We start from the raw sequence: 20,255 nt of genomic DNA, 5'->3' as shown, positions 1-20,255 counted from the left end.
CTGAGGTTTACAACCACTCTAACCCCTTAATGCCGACGTCACACAGATATGCGGCCTCACAGAACTGGGCTTTCTTCCGTGGGGCAACATATTTGCGTAACTGTCTTTGTGCTGGGAGCGCGTCGTACATCGCACTACCAGCACAAACACCAGGGGGTCACTGAGAGTCCCTGGGTCCTGTTCTAATGATCAGGACCCCCCGATTCTGGGTCACATGATTGCTGTGATATCCTCTGATTGGCTATCACAGTGATCAGTCGTTGTGAAGCCCGCCCCCCTTGGCTTTTTTTCTCTCTGAATGGAGGAGAGAGATACATTGTCTGTCTGTCTCTCTCTTTCTCCCCCCCCCCTCTCTCTCTCTGCCCCCTCTCACTCTCTCTCCTCCTCCCCCCCTCTATCTCTCCATCTTTCTCTCTCCCCCCTCTCTTTGTTCCCCCCCCTTTCTCTTTCTCCCCCCTCTCTCTCACCCCTCTCTCTTTATCCCCCCTCTCTCTCTTTGTTCCCCCTTCTCTCCCCCCTCTCTCTTTCTCCTCTCTCTCCCTCTCCCCCCCTCTTTGTTCCCCCCTCTCTCTTTACCCCCCCCCTCTCTCTCTCTTTGTTCCCCTCTCTCTCTCCCCCCTCACCCCCCCCTCTCTCCCCCCCCCTCTCTCTTTCTCCTCTCTCTCCCCCTCTCCCCCCCCCTCTTTGTTCCTCCCTTTCTCTTTCTCCCCCCTCTCTCCCCCCCCTCTCTCCCCCCTCTCTCCCCCCTCTCTTTTTCTCCTCTTTCTCTCTCTCTCTCTCTCTCCCCCTCCTTGCATAGAGAAAAAAAAACTGTTTAAAAAAAGAAATAAATATTAAAATATACAAGAAAAAATAAAGAAAAAATACCAAGATCAGGGTTTGATTTAGTTCAGTGCTAGGGTTAGTGTTTGGCTCAAGGTCAGGGTCAAAGGTCAGTTTTTTTTTTTTTTAATTGGTATCAGTTCACATATGTGCAGTGCGGTATATTGCATGTGATTCGCACAGGAACCGCACCGCATTCCTGTGCAAATAACATACAATTTGTATGCGGTGCGATCGGAGCCGTACATTTTGTATGGCTCTAATCGCTCCGCACCCGCACCGAAAAGGTGCAGGACCCTTTTTTTGGGTTTGCACTAGAATCGGATCGCATGGGTAGTCACACCTATGCGATCCGATTTCTGCACATCGCACCGCGTTTTGCGGACCGTTTTTGGGGTGTTGTTAACTTAACAGCGGTTCTCAATTGTGCGACTGTGATGCAGTGCTGTATTCGCACAGAAAATGTTGCAAATTCCGCACCGCATCAGTGTGAACCAGGGCTCAGTGTCAGTGTGTTTTAGGTAAAAAAAAAAACCCAAAATGTGCTCTATTGTTTCTGGGCCGTACTCCGGGTACAAACAACAAATAACATACACATATATGGTATCGCTGCGATCGTCAAGAGCTAGAAAATGCATTTTGGGTTGTTCTTTGGTGGTAGGTTATGGTAATAACAAGAAACACACAGCTAAATAAAAAAAAATATTTTTTTTACTATTTTGGGCCAGTTTTCCTTTGATTAAAAAAAAATTAAAGGGATATTCATGACCATTTACCACCAAATGAAAGCCCAATTTGTCCTGAAACAAAACGCGGTATAATCCTCCTGGGTGTACAAAGTAGTTGTGATGATATGGCCGGTTTTACTAACACATGTCAAAGTTGCAAAATTGTACTTAGGCATTAAGATTTGTTTTACCCTTAGGCGTGAAGGGGTTAATCTCACTTTTCTCATTGCATTACGGCGGCAGGAAGGGGTTAGACTCGGCCACAACAATACTCAGGGACACGGGTAACTTGCAAGGCAGAATTAAATAGAAAATTCCCGTTCTTCTTTACGTATTCCTTCTACACAGATGGTAATCCAGATAAATAAATACATACCTGTTATGGATGGCCATACCGAGCCGTATATCAGGAGCAGAGCGGTGAAAGCTGCGCTCATCTCTGCACAGTCGTCCAATTCAGTCCTCGGGGTGAACTGAAACCCAGAAGTTTGCGTCTCAATCCTGAAAGCGACAGCCAATGGAAAATCAGGCGGAGGTGACATCGCCTGTTACTAGGTAGAGGCTTTCTCCTACTGGTAAGGGAATTTTTGTTTCAGATGTCACAATTATGAGTGACAAACCAAAGGTGTGTTCGGGGAATTATTATATTTCAGGGCCGGTTCTCACTGGGAAATGCGTTTCTGTGCGATCAGGGGCGGACTGACCATTTGGAAACTCGGGCACTGCCCGAGGGCCCGGGGTCAGTAGGGGGCCCCATGAGATGCCCCCGGTACCTTTTTCATAGGCTTTTTTGAGTTTGGGCAAGGACACAGGGGCCCCATGATCCCCTATTGCCCGGGGGCCCCATGAGTTGTCAGTCCGCCCCTGTGTGAGATTCATATGCAGGCATGTGCGGTGCGATTTCAGCCCATTCATTTTGCATGGGGGGAAATCGCACCGCACTGCCACAATAGAAATGCATGCACTACTTTTGCGAATTCACTGCAAAGCCTGTCGCGTGCTACTTTTGTACCATGTGACTCGGTGTGGGCATGTGCACAGCGACTCAATATTGACTGAATTCAATACTGACACCCGCTGCAGATCGCAACTGCAAACGCAGATCGCAATTTTAAATGCAGGCATGGAACACAGGTTTCCTGCGCCATGTTCTGGGGTGGTCAGGCCGTGAATTTATAGGTCTGTGTATTTATTTATACCTGCACCATATTTTCGATGTATACACCGATCAGTCAGAACTTTAAAGCAGGGTTTAACCCAAAACCAAAAATGTAATATCAAAATATCATCAGGGGGAAGCCACATGATCTGGTGGCGTAACACGTTGGGGAGGGGCTCTGATGCTGAAAGGCAAACCACACAGCAAGTATATGGGAGTGTGGAAAACTTACTAAAAACCAAGCAAAATTGTACCAAAGGCGATTTTTATTTGTTTTACATGTAAGCTCATTATATTTTTCTAATAAATCTTTTAAAAAAGAGGATAAGGCACTATATTTTCTTTTCAATTACATGTAACATATACACATGGAGGAAAAAGTCTGAAAGGAGCCAAGAGACCCCCTAGTGGGAAGAGGGATAACTCCATCCATCCATCCATCCACATCCAGGAAAAGGATCTCTTGATAACGATGAGACCCCCTGCTGGAAAAAGGAAAAACTCCATTCATCCATCCATCCATTTGGGATACAGGGAGTCATCCATCTGTCCAAATCCTGAGCAAAATAAAGGGACACAAGCTTGCATGACCTCACTTAAAGGTTTGGTCAGATACATCAGGTGAGAGCACAACTGGTGAAGGAGCACAGCATATTGTAACGGAACCGACCCCGGACTGCACTTAGGTACTTCCGTTAGACTACCGCTTCTCCGTCCGAACACCGATCACAGGCACCATAGCAGACCATACAAGACTAGACGACACCAGTCTGTCGGAACATGGAACTCTTTATTTGAAACTCGAACTGGCTTTTTATACACTCAGGGACAATCCCCCCCCCCCCTGATAATGATACAGGGCGGGGCAATCTACACTTAGCAACAAGAGACACACAGCTATTCAAACTTCACATTAGCAGACAGTCCCATCAGGAGGGAGGGCTGCTGGAGACACCCCCCACTAAGCTAAAACACAAACACATACCTCCTATAATAGTTTGCTCCCAAGCAAGACACACAATAGAACAATGGGATGCAACCACATGGCATTAAACAATCAACAACCCCCCACCCGATTATTAGGACAGATCACCCTGTACCCCTAACAGGCGCAGGGTGACTTGCACATAAGAGGGATATGGGGAGCTGAGACAGGGGTCTCCACACCTCTCTAAAGTGAGCTGGCTTCCATGGGCCCCCCACCCAAAGTAACTCCCATCACATACAGTGGGGATCGAAAGTTTGGGCACCCCAGCTAAAAATTTGTATTAATGTGCATAAAGAAGCCAAGGAAAGATGGAAAAATCTCCAAAAGGCATCAAATTACAGATTAGATATTCTTATAATATGTCAACAAAAGTTAGATTTTATTTCCATCATTTACAGTTTCAAAATAACAGAAAACAAAAAAATGGCGTCTGCAAAAGTTTGGGCACCCTGCAGAATTTATAGCATGCACTGCCCCCTTTGCAAAGCTGAGACCTACCAGTGTCATGGATTGTTCTCAAGAAGAAGGGGCACAGAATTTAATGAAAAGAACCTCTGTCCAACTGTTAAGCATGGGGTTGGATCAATCATGCTTTGGGGTTGTGTTGCAGCCAGTGGCACAGGGAACATCTCACGAGTAGAAGGAAAAATGGATGCAATAAAATTTCAGCAAATTTTGGATGGTAACTTGATGCCATCTGTGAAAAAGCTGAAGTTAAAGAGAGGATGGCTTCTACAAATGGATAATGATCCTAAACACACCTCGAAATCCACGGGGGATTACATCAAGAGGCGTAAACTGAAGGTTTTGCCATGGCCTTCACAATCTCCTGACCTCAACATAATTGAAAATGTATGGATAGACCTTAAAAGAGCAGTGCGTGACAGACAGCCCAGAAATCTCAAAGAACTGGAAGACTTTTGTAAGGAAGAATGGGCAAAGATACCTCAAACAAGAATTGAAAGACTCTTGACTGGCTACAAAAAGCGTTTACAAGCTGTGATACTTGCCAAAGGGGGCAGTACAAGATATTAACTCTGCAGGGTGCCCAAACTTTTGCAGACGCCATTTTTTTGTTTTCTGTTATTTTGAAAGTGTAAATGATGGAAATAAAATCTAACTTTTGTTAACATATTATAAGAATGTCTAATCTGTAATTTGATGCCTTTTGGAGATTTTTCCATCTTTCCTTGGCTTCTTTATGCATGTTAATACAAATTTTCAGCTGGGGTGCCCAAACTTTCGATCCCCACTGTATATATTTGGTGGACAGTATTTTATTAATTTTGTAATACATTATAGAAGACACTATAGGACCACGGACTGTTTTTGAGGATTTCTTCGGAGGATTTTCTGTGTGAAGATATGCATGCAGCACTAGTGTGATTGTGAGATTATATTAGGACTCATTTTATTGTTTTGCACTAATTGATTTGTATGTATATTGATAGTGGAGCGCGACACAAAGTGTTTTTTTATTTGATTAAGACACAGTGGCGTGGGCATGTGTACAGTGTAGGCAACACACTTATTTAATTTTAAATTAATTGTAATTAATTTATTTACTCCAATAATTTTAATTTAGTCACTTATTATTTATATTTAATTTATTTCATTCACCTAGCATTAAAAATAAATACACCATAGTAGCTCACAAGAATCACATTTACAAAAATGTAATATATTGCAGCTTACCAGTCATTAGATGTGGTGGCTGCATTAGTTTTTCTTTTTTAGGCTCTTTTCCCCTCTGTTTTCACCTGGTGATCTGGCCAATAACACATCTCCTGTATTAGGCTGGCCATACATTATACAATTGTCTGGAGATTTTTGGTTTAGATTTACCAAAAACCATATAATAGGAGGTCAAACCTAACAACACTTTCAATTGTATCAAATTAGTCAGGCCCTTGCACTACATAGTGGAAGGTAAATCTAAAGGAGATTGGGCAGAAAATTGAATAGTGTATGGCCAGTCTTAGAGGGCTTTCACTCTGGATGAAGAAGTACAGATGGGCACCTCTGGACAGCAGCATTGTCAGTCTGGGGGGAGTGGAGTGTTAAATGTAACAGCAGATTTAGATACACTAACAAATTAAACCTGAGCTCCAGTTCACACTTTATAAATCAGGGACAGCAAACTGTTTTTTTTTTTTTTTTGGGATAAAGGTTTTACATCAATAAATAAAAGGTAATCATTGTAAGCACCCCTGTCAGTGGTAAATGGTTTCTCTCATCTCTGTAAGGCACTATACAATTTTCTCTCCAATTTCTACCCAATTTCCTTTAGACATACCTTCAACTATGGGCGGCACAGTAGCTTAGTGGTTAGCACTTCCACCTGGCAGTACTCCGGTTGTTGGTTTGAATCCGAACCATGGCACCTCCTGCCTGGAGTTCGTAAGTTCTTCCTGTGCCTGTGTGGGTTTCCTCCGGGTACTCTGGTTTCCTCCCACACTCCAAAGACATGCTGCTAGGTTAATTGGCTCCTGTCTATATTGTCCCTAGTATGTGTATGTATGAATGTGAGTTAGGGACCTTAGATTGTACACCCCTTGAGGGTTAGGGACTGATGTGAATGTACAATATATATGTAAAGTGCTGCATAAATTGATGGCACTATATAAGTACCTGAAATAAATAAACCCTGTAACCTGCCTAATTGAATACAATTGAAAGTGTTGTTAGGTTTGACCTCCCATTATATGGTTTTCGGTAAATCAACCAAAAATCTCAATAAAATTGTATAATGTAAGGCCAGCCTAAGCCTTGGATGCTTTAGATTTACCAAAAGCCATCTAATAGGAGGTCAAACCTAAACAACACTTTCAATTGTATCCAACTAGGCAGGCCCTTGCACTACATGGTTGAAGGTACATCTAAAGGAAATTGGGCAGAAAATTGTATAGTGTATGGCCAGCCTAAGTGATACATTTGCTGGAGAGCTTGTTCTTTTGAAAAGCAACAGACTTACAGGCCAGATCGCCAGATGAAAACAAAAGAAAGAATCCCTAAAAAAAGAAAATTAATGCAGACGCCACATCGAAGAACTGGTATGCTGAAATATAATAAATGTTTTCTTTTGTGCTTACAACTGTTTTATGACCACTGACAGGTAAAGTGAATTACAATTCTACATTCTACAATTCTTGTTACAATGGCATCTGAAAGTCAGTGGGATATATTAGACGGCAAGTGAACATGTTGTCCCTGAATCATGCGCTGTAACCTCTACCAAGGAGTCAGTGAGTCGTAATGTGTGCTGTAACCTCTAATAACCAATCAGTGAGCGGTAATGATATGCTGTAACCTCCGGCAATCAATTGCAATTGCTGCCTGATCTGCCGGAGTACACTGATGTACATTTTAGCTGTTATTTATTGTATGTCTCACAGCAGGTGCAGAGTGAAATTTCATGAAGGGGGGCCCAAGAAAATGTTTGCTCAGGGTCCCATCAATATTAACCATTTGCCGCCCGCCCTATGTCCGAATGGCGGCTGGCAAATGTCATCAGCGTTCTGGGTGGATGCCATATGGCGTCCTCCCGCACATGCGCAGATTGTGCTCCTGCAGAGCCGCGAAGCGGCGCAATCTGTCACCGGCCGTGTACCTCGGACACGGCCAATGACAGTTCTGAGTATCGGCCCCCGTTGCCGGTACCATGTGACCTGCTGTGACCAATCACAGCAGGTCACATGACAGTTGTATACAATGGATGGCTTCATTCATGCCATCCATTGTATACTAGTGTCTAGCTGTGAATGGTCACAGCGATCACATGCACATGTCATGTGATTAGCTGTGGCCAAATCACAGCTAAGCACGAAAAAAAAAAAAAACCCTGAATGAATCGATGTCATTCAGGTAAATGCTTGCTTATAGCAAAGTAATTCTTTGCTATATTGCTATAAGCAAATTGTGTAAAAAAAAAAACACAAAATACTGATCACTTCCCCAAAGTAGTACAATGTTACTATGGTAACATTGTACTACTTTAGTCATAGTGAAATATGAAAAAAAAATCTTAAAAAAAAGAAAAAAAATTTAATAAAAAATAATGAAAAAAAAAATATATATATATCTATTTTTTTCATACTGTCACCAGTCAGTGTCCCTGATCACCGCCATGCCAGTTATATGATGACGCTGTACTGCACTGGTGACAATATGTAAAGAAAAATAGTGAAACTAATTTTTTTAATTTTTTCATTTTCCGAAAAAATACAACTTCAAAAAACTCGCCATGCCTCTTATGAAGTACGTCGGACTGTCTACTCTGCAAAAAGGGGTCATTTGGGGGATATCTGTACTGTTCTGACATTTGGGGGATATCTGTACTGTCCTGACATTCTTGGACCTCAAGAAATTAGATTGGCTGTCAGTACTTCAGGATTGATCAATATTCAGATCTATACCATAGTTTGTGAACTCTATAACTTTCCTACAAACTAAATAATACATCCTAATTTGGGATATTTTCACCAAAGACATGTAGCAGAATACATCTCGGCCTAAATTTATGAAGAACAATTATTTATTTGCAAACTTTTATAACAGAAACAAAGAAAAACGTGTGTTTTTTTCAAAATTTTTGGTCTTTTTTTGTTAATTTAGCAAAAAATAAAAACCCCAGCGGTGATTAAATACCACCAAAAGAAAGCTCTAGTTGTGTGAAGAAAATGATAACATTTTAGTTTGGGTACAATGTTGTATGACCGCGCAATTGTCATTCAAAGTGTGAGAGCGCTGAAACCTGAAAAATGGCCTGGGCAGGAAGGGGGAAAAAGTGCCCGGTATTGCATTGGTTAAAGATCGCCCTGGACTTATACCACCTATCTAAACATTGTTGGTGACCAAGTACACCCCCATCATGGAAATGGTATTCCCTGATGGCAGTGGCCTCTTTCAGCAGGACCATGTGCCCTGCCACACTGCAAAAATGGTTCAAAAATGGTTTGAGGGGGACAACCATAAATTGAAGATGCTGACTTTGCCTCCAAATTCTCCAGAGTTCAATCCAATTGAGCATCTGTGGGATGTACTGGAAAAACAAGTCCAATCTAGACATGTGAGGTTCGTTTCGTTCCAAATCAAAATTCGGACATTTTTTTTGTTATTCAGAGATTCGGATGTATCCAAATTCCCGAATAACAATAGTAACAATTTTAAACAAATCCGAAATAATGAAACAAAATTTGTCCGAAATTCGAATCAAATTCGAATTTGAAAGCAAAACCTAATTCGAAAACAAGAATAGAATAAAAGAGAATAGAAAATAAAGGAATAGAAAAGAAAAGAATAGAATAGAGTATAAAAGAATAGAATAGCACAAAACAGAACAGAATAGAATAGAAAATAATAGAATAGAATGAAATAGAATAGAAAATAAAGGAATAGAATAGAACTAAAAATAATAGAATAGAAAATAAAAGAAGAGAATAAGCTAGAATAGAAAAGAATAGAATATAGACGCCTTCTGAAATTCAAATTTAGAAAATAATAAAACAGAATAGAATAGAAAAAATAGAGTAAAACAGAATAGAATAGAAAATAAAGAATAAAATAACATAAAATAGAAAATAAAGGAATAAAATAGAAAATAATAGAATAGAAATAAAAGAATAGGATAGAATAGAACAAAGAATAGAATAGAATAAAATAGAATATAATAATCTTCCAAAATTCAAAATTCAATTTAAAAAAACGAGTATAGAATAAAATTGAAAAAATATAACTGTCTTCCAAAATTCAAATTTCAAATAGTATAGAATAGAATAGCATATTATAGAAATTAAATAATAGAATAGAAACTAAAAGAATATATTACAATAGAATAGAAAAGAATACAATAGAAAAGAATAGAATAGAATATAGTCGCCTTCTGAAATTTAAATAAGAATAGAAAAGAATAAAACAGAATGGAATACAAGAGAGTAAACAGAATAGAACATAAAATAAAGAATAAAATAACATAGAATAGAAAATAAAAGAATAAACTAGATTAGAATAGATAATATTAGAATAGACAATTAAAGATTAGAATGGGATAGAAAATAAAAAAATAAAAACATTAGAATAGAATAAATTGAAAGACTATAACTGTCTTCCAAAATTAAAATTTCAAATAGAATAAATTCTAATAAAATAGATTTGAATAGAAAAGAATAGAATAGCATAGAATAGAAAAAAATAGAATAGCATAGAATAGAAAAGAATAGAATAGCATAAAATAGAAAATAATAGAATAGCATAGAACAGGAAAGAATAGAATAGAAATGAAAAGAATAGAATAGAAAAAAACAACAATAGAACAAAATAGGAAGAATATAACGGTCTTCCAAATTTGAATTTTGAATAGAATAAATTTGAATGACAAATCGAAACGAAACAAAGCGAATGCTTTTGTTCTGCACATGTCTAGTCCAATCCATGGATGCTTCAACCTAAAGGATCTGCTGTCAATGTCTTGGTGCCGGATATCACAGCGTACCTCCAGAGGTCTAGTGGTGTCCATGCCTCGGCCGGCAGCAGAAGGGGGGCCTACTCTATATTAGGGGGGTCATCATAATGTTATGGCTGATCGGTGTATATTTCTACACACTATACTAGACATGTACATATTTCTGTGTATTCATTCACTGGATGTTGTCTGCTTCTGTTCCCAGAAATCTGGCCATACATGTACTGTATGTACCTGGCTGTGGACGACACGGGCAGCTGAGGACAAACATGAAGAGATGCTGAACATATGGAGGCTGCCGTTGCTGAACTTTCCTCCAAAAAGGGTTAGCAACCAAAAGTATCAAAAGCCAACGTCAGTCAGCAATGTCAGCTTCCATATCGTATTCCCTGTACTGGGAGGACTTTCCTTTCCAAAATGTTGGTTGCCTGGCTTTCATGCTGGTTTGTAATTTTAGTACATTGAATGAGTGACCTGGGTCACTGGATCAGGAGCTCTGAGTTCACAGGCATGCTGCATTTTCAGAAGGAGATGTCACAAATGGCGGCCTTAGGATGGTGGGTGGCGCCAGGCAGAGGGTAGGGAGACCAGTGAACATCAGTTCGCTGATCTCCGTTAGCTAGTAAGAACCCGGAGGTGACTAGATTTCATCACTTCCAGTCTCAGCAGTCACTTTCCCCAGCTGCTTTGGTCAAGGAGGAATGTAACTGAGCATGTTCTGTGCTTGATTAGCTTCAGTAGAGTGCAAGGGAGTCATCAAGGGTCTAATAAACCCCCGATATCTCATTAAAGAGAATCAGTCACAGTGAAAATGCTTTGACAGGGGTCTCCCCGGACCCCGCGTTCACTATATCCGCTCTCCTCGGACCCTGCATTCACTATATCCGCTCTCCCCGGACCCTGCATTCACTATATCTGGTCTCCCCGGACCCCGCATTCACTATATCCGCTCTCCTCGGACCCTGCATTCACTATATCCGCTCTCCCCGGACCCTGCATTCACTATATCCGGTCTCCCCGGACCCTGCATTCACTATATCTGGTCTCCCCGGACCCTCCATTCACTATATCCGGTCTCCCCGGACCCTGCATTCACTATATCTGGTCTACCCGGACCCTGCATTCACTATATCCGGTCTCCCTGTACCCTGCATTCACTATATCCGCTCTGCTCGGACCCTGCATTCACTATATCCGCTCTCCCCGGACCCTGCATTCACTATATCTAGTCTCCCCAGACCCTGCATTCACTATATCCTGTCTCCCATGACCCGGCATTCACTATATCTGGTCTCCCCGGACCCAGCATTCACTATATCTGGTCTCCCCGGACCCTGCATTCACTATATCTGTTCTCCCCGGACCCTGCATTCACTATATCTGGTCTCCCCAGACCCTGCATTCACTATATCCGCTCTCCCCAGACCCTGCATTCACTATATCCACTCTCCCCGGACCCTGCATTCACTATATCTGCTCTTCCATGACCCTGCATTCACTAAATCTGGTCTCCCCGGACCCCGCATTCACTATATCCGCTCTCCCCGGACCCTGCATTCACTATATCCGCTCTCCCGGGACCCTGCATTCACTATATTTGGTCTCCCCAGACCCTGCATTCACTATATCTGGTCTCCCCGGACCCTGCATTCACTATATCTGGTCTTCCACAGAACACAGAACATGGAAATGTAATTATTTTAGTAAATATAAACTGCTAAATACCTTTTCTCATCAGCAGTTAGAGCAGTCTTGTGACTTCTATCAGTGTCCACAGAGCACTGGTTACAGCTTGTAGGAGGAGTTTTCATTCTCCTATAGGAGGATGCAGGACCCCTTACCTCTGTCCGGACAGTGCTGATTGGCCATGTGCTGATTGCATGCACTCTCCCAAGAAAAAAAACAAACTCTCTAGCAATACACACCAAACTGAGCATGTGCAGCTTTCCCTCGAGACTCTGCTCTATCGGGACATATTTAGGAGACACTGGAAGAAGGGGAGGATCAGAGAAGTCAGGATCAAACAGCCTTTTGTACACAATGTGGAGGATTAACCCCTTAGGTTCCGCAGTGAGTATAACAAGCATGCTTTACTTCATATACAGACTGATTATACTGTTGTGGGTTTAGTAACACTTTAAAAGCCCAACTCTGGGCAAATAAAGAAATCATCCCTTGCAGTGCCACAAAATATATTTTTGTAATGCGGGGTGCCACCGGTCTTTCAGAATCTAATCAAGCACAGGAGGGAGGTTTATTGGGTGTGTCACAAGACATTCACTTTCATCAACACACAACAGTGTAATCTATTAGTGCTCATCAGAGCACATCTGTGAAGCCTATCAGTGGCCATCAGTGCAGCCTCATCAACACACAACAATGTAGCCTATTAGCGCCCATCAGTGCAGCCTCATCAGCGCACATCATTGCAGCCTATTAGCGCCTATCAGTGCAGCATCACCACGCACATCATTGCAGCCTATTAGCGCCCATCAGTGCAGCCTCATCAGCGCACATTATTGCAGTCTATTAGCGCCCATCAGTGCAACCTCATCAACGCACATTATTGTAGCCTATTAGCGCCCTTCAGTGCAGCCTCATCAGCGCACATCATTGCAGCCTATTAGCGCCCATCAGTGCAGCCTCATCAGCGCACATCATTGCAGCCCATTAGTGCCCATCAGTGCAGCCTCATCAGTGCACATCAGTGCAGCCCATTAGCGCCCATCAGTGCAGCCTCCTCAGCGCACATCATTGCAGTCTATTAGCGCCCATCAGTGCAGCCTCATTATCGCCCATCATTGCAGCCTATTAGTGCCCATCAGTGCAGCCTCATCAGCGCACTTCATTGCAGCCTATTAGCGCCCATCAGTGCAGCCTCATCAGCGCACATCATTGCAGCCTATTAGCGCCCATCAGTGCAGCCTCATCAGCGCACAACATTGCAGCCTAATAGCGCCCATCAGTGCAGCCTCATAAGCGCACATCATTGCAGCCTATTAGCGCCCATCAGTGCAGCCTCATCAGCGCACATCATTGCAGCCTATTAGCGCCCATCAGTGCAGCCTCATCAGCGCACATCATTGCAGCCTATTAGCGCCCATCAGTGCAGCCTCATCAGCGCACATCATTGCAGCCTATTAGCGCCCATCAGTGCAGCCTCATCAGCGCACAACATTGCAGCCTAATAGTGCCCATCAGTGCAGCCTCATCAGCGCACATCAGTAAAGCCTATTAATGCTCATCAGTGCAGCCTCATCAGTGCAGTCTATTAGTGGCCATCAGTGCAGCCTCATCAGCGCACATCATTGCAGCCTATTAGCGCCCATCAGTGCAGCCTTATCAGCGCACATCATTGCAGCCTATTAGTGCCCATCAGTGCAGCCTCATCAGCGCACATCAGTAAAGCCTATTAGTGGCCATCAGTGCAGCCTCATCAGCGCACATCATTGCAGCCTATTAGCGCCCATCAGTGCAGCCTTATCAGCGCACATCATTGCAGCCTATTAGTGCCCATCAGTGCAGCCTCATCAGCGCACATCAGTAAAGCCTATTAGTGCTCATCAGTGCAGCCTCATCAACGCACATCAGTGCAGCCTCATTAGTGCACATCAGTGCAACCTCATCAGTGCACATCATTGCAACCTCATCAGTGCACATCAGTGAAGGCTATTAGTGCCCATAAGTGCAGCCTCATCAACGCACATCAGTGAAGAAGAAAAATTACTTTTTCGCAAAACTTTATAACAGAAACTAACATTTTCTGTATTTTTTCATTTGTTAGCATAAAATAAACCCCCCAGTGGTGATTAAATACCACCAAAAGAAAGCTCTATCTCTCAAAAAAAGATAAAAACTTCATATGGGTAAAATGTTGCATGACCGCGCAATTGTCATTCAAAGTGTGACAGCATTGAAAGCTGAAAATTGTCCTGGGCAGAAAGGGGGTGAAAGTAGGGAGGGTAGGGAAGGGGTTAAATAAAATGTGATAAAGTAGGTTAGGACCTTATGTATAAAGGAGGAAGCGAGTTCGGTCTATTCATCGCACATGGCTCTCTGCTTCCTCTTCTGCAATAAAATCACAAGTTATAACCGGAGTGGGGGAAATTGAGGATCTGGACCAACTGGTTTTAGTTTGCTTCAAGAAGAGTTTGTAAACTGTTGGTGACACTAAATGGAAGACTGCCAAAGGGATCTAGGCGTGGTTTGTCATCGGAATTATGCACTGCCAGGCTACTAACCAGCTAGAGGTGGCAGGCAGATAAGACACACTGAGAGTTTTACCCCTGTATGGGAAACGTTGTACCCTAAGGCCTCATTCACACCACCGTACCCATTTGTACATCTGTGCGCAGGGCCATCTTCACCCGCATGGGATGCACAGATGAATCCAGCAGCCCCTTGCAGGCAGCCTGTTGCACACGTGTCCATGGGCATCATGGAGTGTATATCCATGCGGGTGCATTGCAACCATCAGAACAAAGACAGACTGCGTTCTGATCCATGGATTGGACCCACATGGATGTAGACTCTGTGATGTGCGTGGAAATCCATGCAGGTTTGTGCGGCTTATCATTTAGTTGAACAGGTGACCCGCATGGGCTGAACACAACTAGGGCTGATGCTTCCACTAGGCAAACTAGGCAGCCGCCTAGGGCATACTGCAACCTGGGCGCAGCACAGGCTGTCACTCTCTATGTGGGATGCCGCCACATCATGAATGATCTTTCAGCTGAGGGGAGGGGTGGCAGAGTTGAGGAAGATGTCGGGTGTCTGGCGCCAGTGTAGCAGCTGAGCTGCTGGTCCTTCCAGTGTTCCTCTCAGACTCAGTCTCTTACAGCAAGTCGGCTGACTGCTGCTGATCACTGTGGAGTTCAAGCCCTTCTCTTCCCATCCATCAGCGGAGACGAAGCTGCGCCTACGGAGGAAGGTAATGTCTGATATCTCGTGTCTGTGTGAATGTGACCCGGCCAACCGGCCATCCATCCCATGTGCAATGTGGCAGTGAGTGATGACATCATGACGATCCCACAGCATGCTCTTCTAGCGCCTGCTGATCTGTGTCAGTGTTGGTGTGGTTTGTTGTGTCGGATCTGTCACTGTGTGGGATCACTCAGTTCAGGTGTGTGGACTGGGCTGCCCAGGGGCGGACTGACAACTCATGGGGCCCCCGGGCAATAGGGGATCATGGGGCCCCTGTGTCCTTGCCCAAACTCAAAAAAGCCTATGAAAAAGGTACCAGGGGCATCTCATGGGGCCCCCTACTGACCCTGGGCCCTCGAGCAGTGCCCGAGTTTCCAAATGGTCAGTCCGCCCCTGGGGCTGCCTGCTGTCAGTGTTTTACCTCCCCCCATTGCCCGGGGAATTCCAGCGTGGGATCTGTCAGCGTGTGGCTCCATCATCCTTCACTCACTGCAGCTCTCACCCTGCCACTGCCAGCCACAGATACAGTCCATCCGGGACACTGATTGTATCTTTAACATTGGTGCTGGTGGCATCTTATGGCACTTATTTTTGCGAATTTAAAGAAATGTAGCAGTTTCATGTTTTGTTGATTTAATATTTTCTACTGTTTTTAAAATTTGTATTCTTTTTTTTGGAGGGGCGCAAGTAGCTGGTCTTGCCCAGGGTGCAATAGCCTAGTACCAGCCCTGCACAGAACACCTGTGCACCCCACACAGGTAAAGATGACTCCTTTGTATGGGTGCGCGGATCAGTACGCCTATGTGAATGAGTCCTTCTACAATGAGAAATAAGTAGAGGCTGGGGTTAGAAGGAAACCACCTCCCATAGTTTGCTACGGCACCAGGAAAGATTACAAAATTGAATCGACTGCATTCTTTATAATGTATATAAAGTGCACCTATAGCTAAAACAATTTTATTAAAATTTTGGGTGGTGTGGGAAAGGTTAAAAACTTTGTCAGGTTTTAATTTCTGTCTTTGTCCTCTCGCAATTTGTCCTGGCGACCAAGCCAGGAAATCCAAAATATTGGGGTTGTTACCAGAAGGCGGGGGTAAATCTTCTAAATGGGGACTCTTGATCTGGTGAGGGAAAGTTCTCCTTTTTTGTTGCAGTTTTTAACCGCTTTACCACCACCCTATAGCAGAAATACTGATAATATATAAATATTCAAATATATACATGATTTTGCATTTCCGGGTATGGCCATTTGCGGCTGCGGCTGTCAATCACTGGGCCCCGGCTGATATAGTGTGATATAGATGTTAATGTGCGACCACCACAAAAAAAAAAAAAAAAATGATATAGGTTTCCCCCTGAAAATACATACCAGATCCTTATCCTTGATGAAGGTCTGGCATGCATGTCAGGGGTGACCCCGCAAAAAAAAAAAAAAAAAGCTTTCAAGACTCTTGGCTTGGTATAAATTTTAAGGGGGAACCCGCACAAAAAAAACAGAAAACAAAGTAAGCAGTCCCCCAAAATCCATACCAGACGCACATAGGAGCATGCACCTGACAGACCAGTTAAGAGGGGCAAGCATGTGCCCCCCCCCCAAACCATACCAGGCCGCATGCTCTCAACATGGGGAAGGGGTACCTGGCAAAGCACCTTGTCCCCATGTTGTTGAGGACAAGGGCCTCTTCTTCAAAACCCCAGCCTGGTGGTTTTGGGGTCTGCAGTTGGAGGGCTTATCGGAATCCAGAAGCCCTCTTTTAAAATGAAGAAAGGGGGCTGCAGATACAGCACCCTACTTATGTGAATGAGTAAGGGGTTCATAAAAGCAGTTCAAATCCCCTAATAAAACTTCAAAACAAGCTCAAGGACTGATTACTGTCTCCTGGATGCAAGTTATTGCAAAATACGTGTTGCCTGGCTATGCAGGACTATAGGGGAACCCAAAAATTCTGCAACCCCTGAGGGGGTAGTGCTACATTGAATTAAAAAAAGTCCCTTCTATGTCTCGCAACCACCTCTAAATCTCCAAATTCCTTTTTTTTTTTGCTGGTGTGATCCAACTTCCTGTTAGAGGGCGGCTATGTTCTTTCTCTGTGGTCCCCCTGTATGTAGGAGCGTAGTCACTCTCTCTTGCTTGCTGCTCATTTAGACTAGGGACTGGTGTACATGAACTAAAGTGCACTACTTCTTCCAAACAAACAGAAGTGAGAGAGGAAAGGAGAGGTTCAGACGCTCACAAAGGTTGTTAAAAGGAGGCAGAAAAAACATAATTTCATAAAAAATAGATTACAGGGCCATTTAGTCGTTGATGATTATAAATCATTTTTGGAGACTAAGGCTGACCATACACTATACAATTTTCTTTCCAATTTCTGCCCAATTTCCTATAGATTTACTGTTCTGTCTCTCTAATCTAAGCATTGAAAATGTGATCTCTGTAACTTGCAGTTGTGATGACATAGCGATGACTCCAATCTTAGTTGAATATCACAGGCAGTGACTCGATCCAGAGGACACCTTGTAGATCTTGTGAAGTTTATTCCATAAACTGAGAGAATCTTACAACAATGAACATCAGATAGATCAAAAGATCATAATGTGATCTACTTCCAAAGGACATGAGGCATGAAGCTGAAATGCATTACTGGGAAATGATCAAAAGGGTGGGGCTATCTATACAGCATGAACTAAACCAAAGGAAAGGGAGGAGCAGAGACAAAATACAAAGAACACTTAAAGGCATATGACAGTCATGTGAAACATGACATTTAACTTCAACTATGTAGTGCAAGGGCCTGCCTGATTGGATACTATTGAAATTGTTGTTTAGGTTTGACCTCATATTATATAGTTTTTGGTAAATATAAAGCAAAATTCTCAAGACAATTGTATAATGTATGGCCAGCCTTAGCATATCATTTAGTGTCACTAAAAGTGTAAGGTGCACTTTATTCTACATGCGTCTTTTACTAATGTGTTCTGGATACCAGATAACAGGCCTATAGCTTAGTATTCCAGAAACTCAATATTTTTATTCCGGCCATGAATGTAACAACGATCAAATGATTTTTTTCCATTTAAAGCGAGCATTTGACACAAAGGAAAAGATTGATCTGGTCAAATTCTAGAAGATTTTTTTTCCTTTTCAATGACAATCATTTATTTCTGAAATTTAGTGCCCATTTAGTGTAACTGATTTTTGAAACAAAAATGTATTCTTCATGATAAATCTCTATTTCTTTCTCATCCTTTGAGAGACACAGGAAGACTTAACCTTTGGGTTATATTGCTACCTACAAAGGGATTGGACATTAGTAAATAATAGAAAAACTGTAGTCCAGAACAGGATAACTACTTCCACAACCAGCATGCCTCAGCAGGAGATGTATTTTCTACAATCCTGCTGTGTAAAAACTAACTTTTTTTTTGTTAGCACTTTGATTTTTCTTCATTGTTCCTTTTTTTGTTTTTTTGGGATTTTTTTAGACTCAGCTCTAATTTGCTGCTGGAGGTTTGCTTCTTCGATTGCAGCTATCCTGGCCTTTGCATCTGGTATACTGCATCTGCATCTGGTCCCACTATACTGCATCTGGTCCCACTATACTGGCCATTGCTAGAGTAGCCTGGAAGTGACTTTTGGGTACTGCAAAGGGCATTTTCCGGACTCTGTTCTGGTAAACTTTAGCTGTGGAGGCTTTTCAGGTCCAGACCGTTTGGCAATGCCTCACCTTGATCTGAAGACCCACTTAGTGAGTAGGCCATCGGGCCAAGAACCAGTAGCTAATGCAATTCTTTAGGTTGTTGGACACCATTAATCTTTGTCTCCACTGGCTTTGCCATGGAAGGCATTAACGCCAAGCACTGAGAGCTGCCATTATCCACTGCGTAAAGTGTTGCTCATGCTCTGCACTGTTTTTTCCACCATATATAATTGAGGAAGCATCTTCCTGCTGCTGCTGCTCCTGCCTAATAAGAACCATATGAAGCTTTGATCTGTTCCAGCTGCCCATCAACAGTGATATTTGGTCACCTCTGGCCAGGGCTGTGGATAAGGGGGTACCACCAGTCCTCCTGTACGGGGCCCAGGACAGCAGGGGGGCCCAGGCAGCTGGGTGAATCAGATGTGGGCAGGGAGGGTGATTGGCACAGCAATTTGCAATTCCTCCAACTGATCCCCTGTATGACTCTCTCCGCAGCTGCTGAAAGCTGGCTTCTTCTCCTGTCCATGCCACTGGCTTGCAGCTGCTGCAGAGAGAGCCATACAAGGGGTCGGTTCCAGTAATTGTCCCCTCCGCTGCACACAACACCCTCCCTGTGCATCATATCCCTGTGTGATCGCAACCCCCACAGTGTTTCTCTCCTCTCCTTCCCACCAGCAGCTGAAAACACACAATAGGAAGGGTCCAGTAAATATTTCACATTTACAAGCCCCTTCCTTTCCTGAATAAACACAGTGAGTGACTGGTATCGATGAACACTGTGTTCATTCATAACTGAAGCATAGTAAACTGATTTTTTTTTTGGGGGTGGGCCCTGGTCAGGTTGGCTGTATGGGGCCCCATGGTTTCTAACAGCAGCCCTGCCTCCAGTCATCTGACCCTCACCAGCTGTCTGTGTTTTGTGAGTACCTGAGGCTTTGCGCTGCCCAAGCCTATACATTGCCTTACCACCAAGTGATCACAAACATGTCTGATTTTAGACATAAGGGAACAGTCCCATTTTACTGGGCCCCCAGATCAGTTTACTAATGGTTCTGGGGCAGAATGCAGCATGTCTTCTGACTGTGCCAATGACTCCAACTTGAAATCATGTCATACTCTGCTCTTAGAGATTTTTCTATATTTGCAATCCTCCTTGGCTCCATCGGATGTGGCTATGCCCTCTTCTTTCTTGGCTGAGCTTTATATTGCAGTCATACAACATTTTATGACCCAGATAACCCAGTTATTTGCTGATTCTGATTTCAGAGGCCACACACATACTCCCTTGCCCTCTCTTGCAGATTCTATACTGTATATGATTTGCCACAGGCCTGTGGCCTTAGCAGGTTCCAAGCTATCAGCCACAGATAATAATCTGTCTATTCTGAGTCACTTCAGTCCTTGACTGATGAGCTTGCCCCTAAAAAGCTACAGTCTACTGCTAATACTCACAAATTAAAGCAGACTGACTCCAGCA

General features: G+C 43.2%; 1 protein-coding gene across 1 annotated transcript in view; it reads right to left on the bottom strand.

Annotated features, from left to right (window-relative positions):
* The window catches only part of LOC149440895 (HLA class II histocompatibility antigen, DM beta chain), a 61,754-nt gene extending 59,707 nt beyond the window's left edge, over positions 1 to 2,047 (bottom strand). Inside the window, exon 1 of the mRNA XM_089658004.1 lies at positions 1,927 to 2,047. Within this exon, the coding sequence (XP_089514130.1) occupies positions 1,927 to 1,987 (61 nt within the window). The 5' untranslated portion in view covers positions 1,988 to 2,047. The remainder of the gene's footprint in view (positions 1 to 1,926) is intronic.
* Positions 2,048 to 20,255: the final 18,208 nt, after the last annotated feature.

The sequence above is a fragment of the Staurois parvus genome, unplaced genomic scaffold, assembly GCF_062004578.1.
Source record: "Staurois parvus isolate SC_StPar_1 unplaced genomic scaffold, SC_StPar_1.0 ptg001049l, whole genome shotgun sequence".
NCBI classification, from domain to species: domain Eukaryota; kingdom Metazoa; phylum Chordata; class Amphibia; order Anura; family Ranidae; genus Staurois; species Staurois parvus.
The sequence above is the reverse complement of the archived record's forward strand: the minus strand, read 5'-3'. Positions and strand labels throughout refer to the sequence as shown.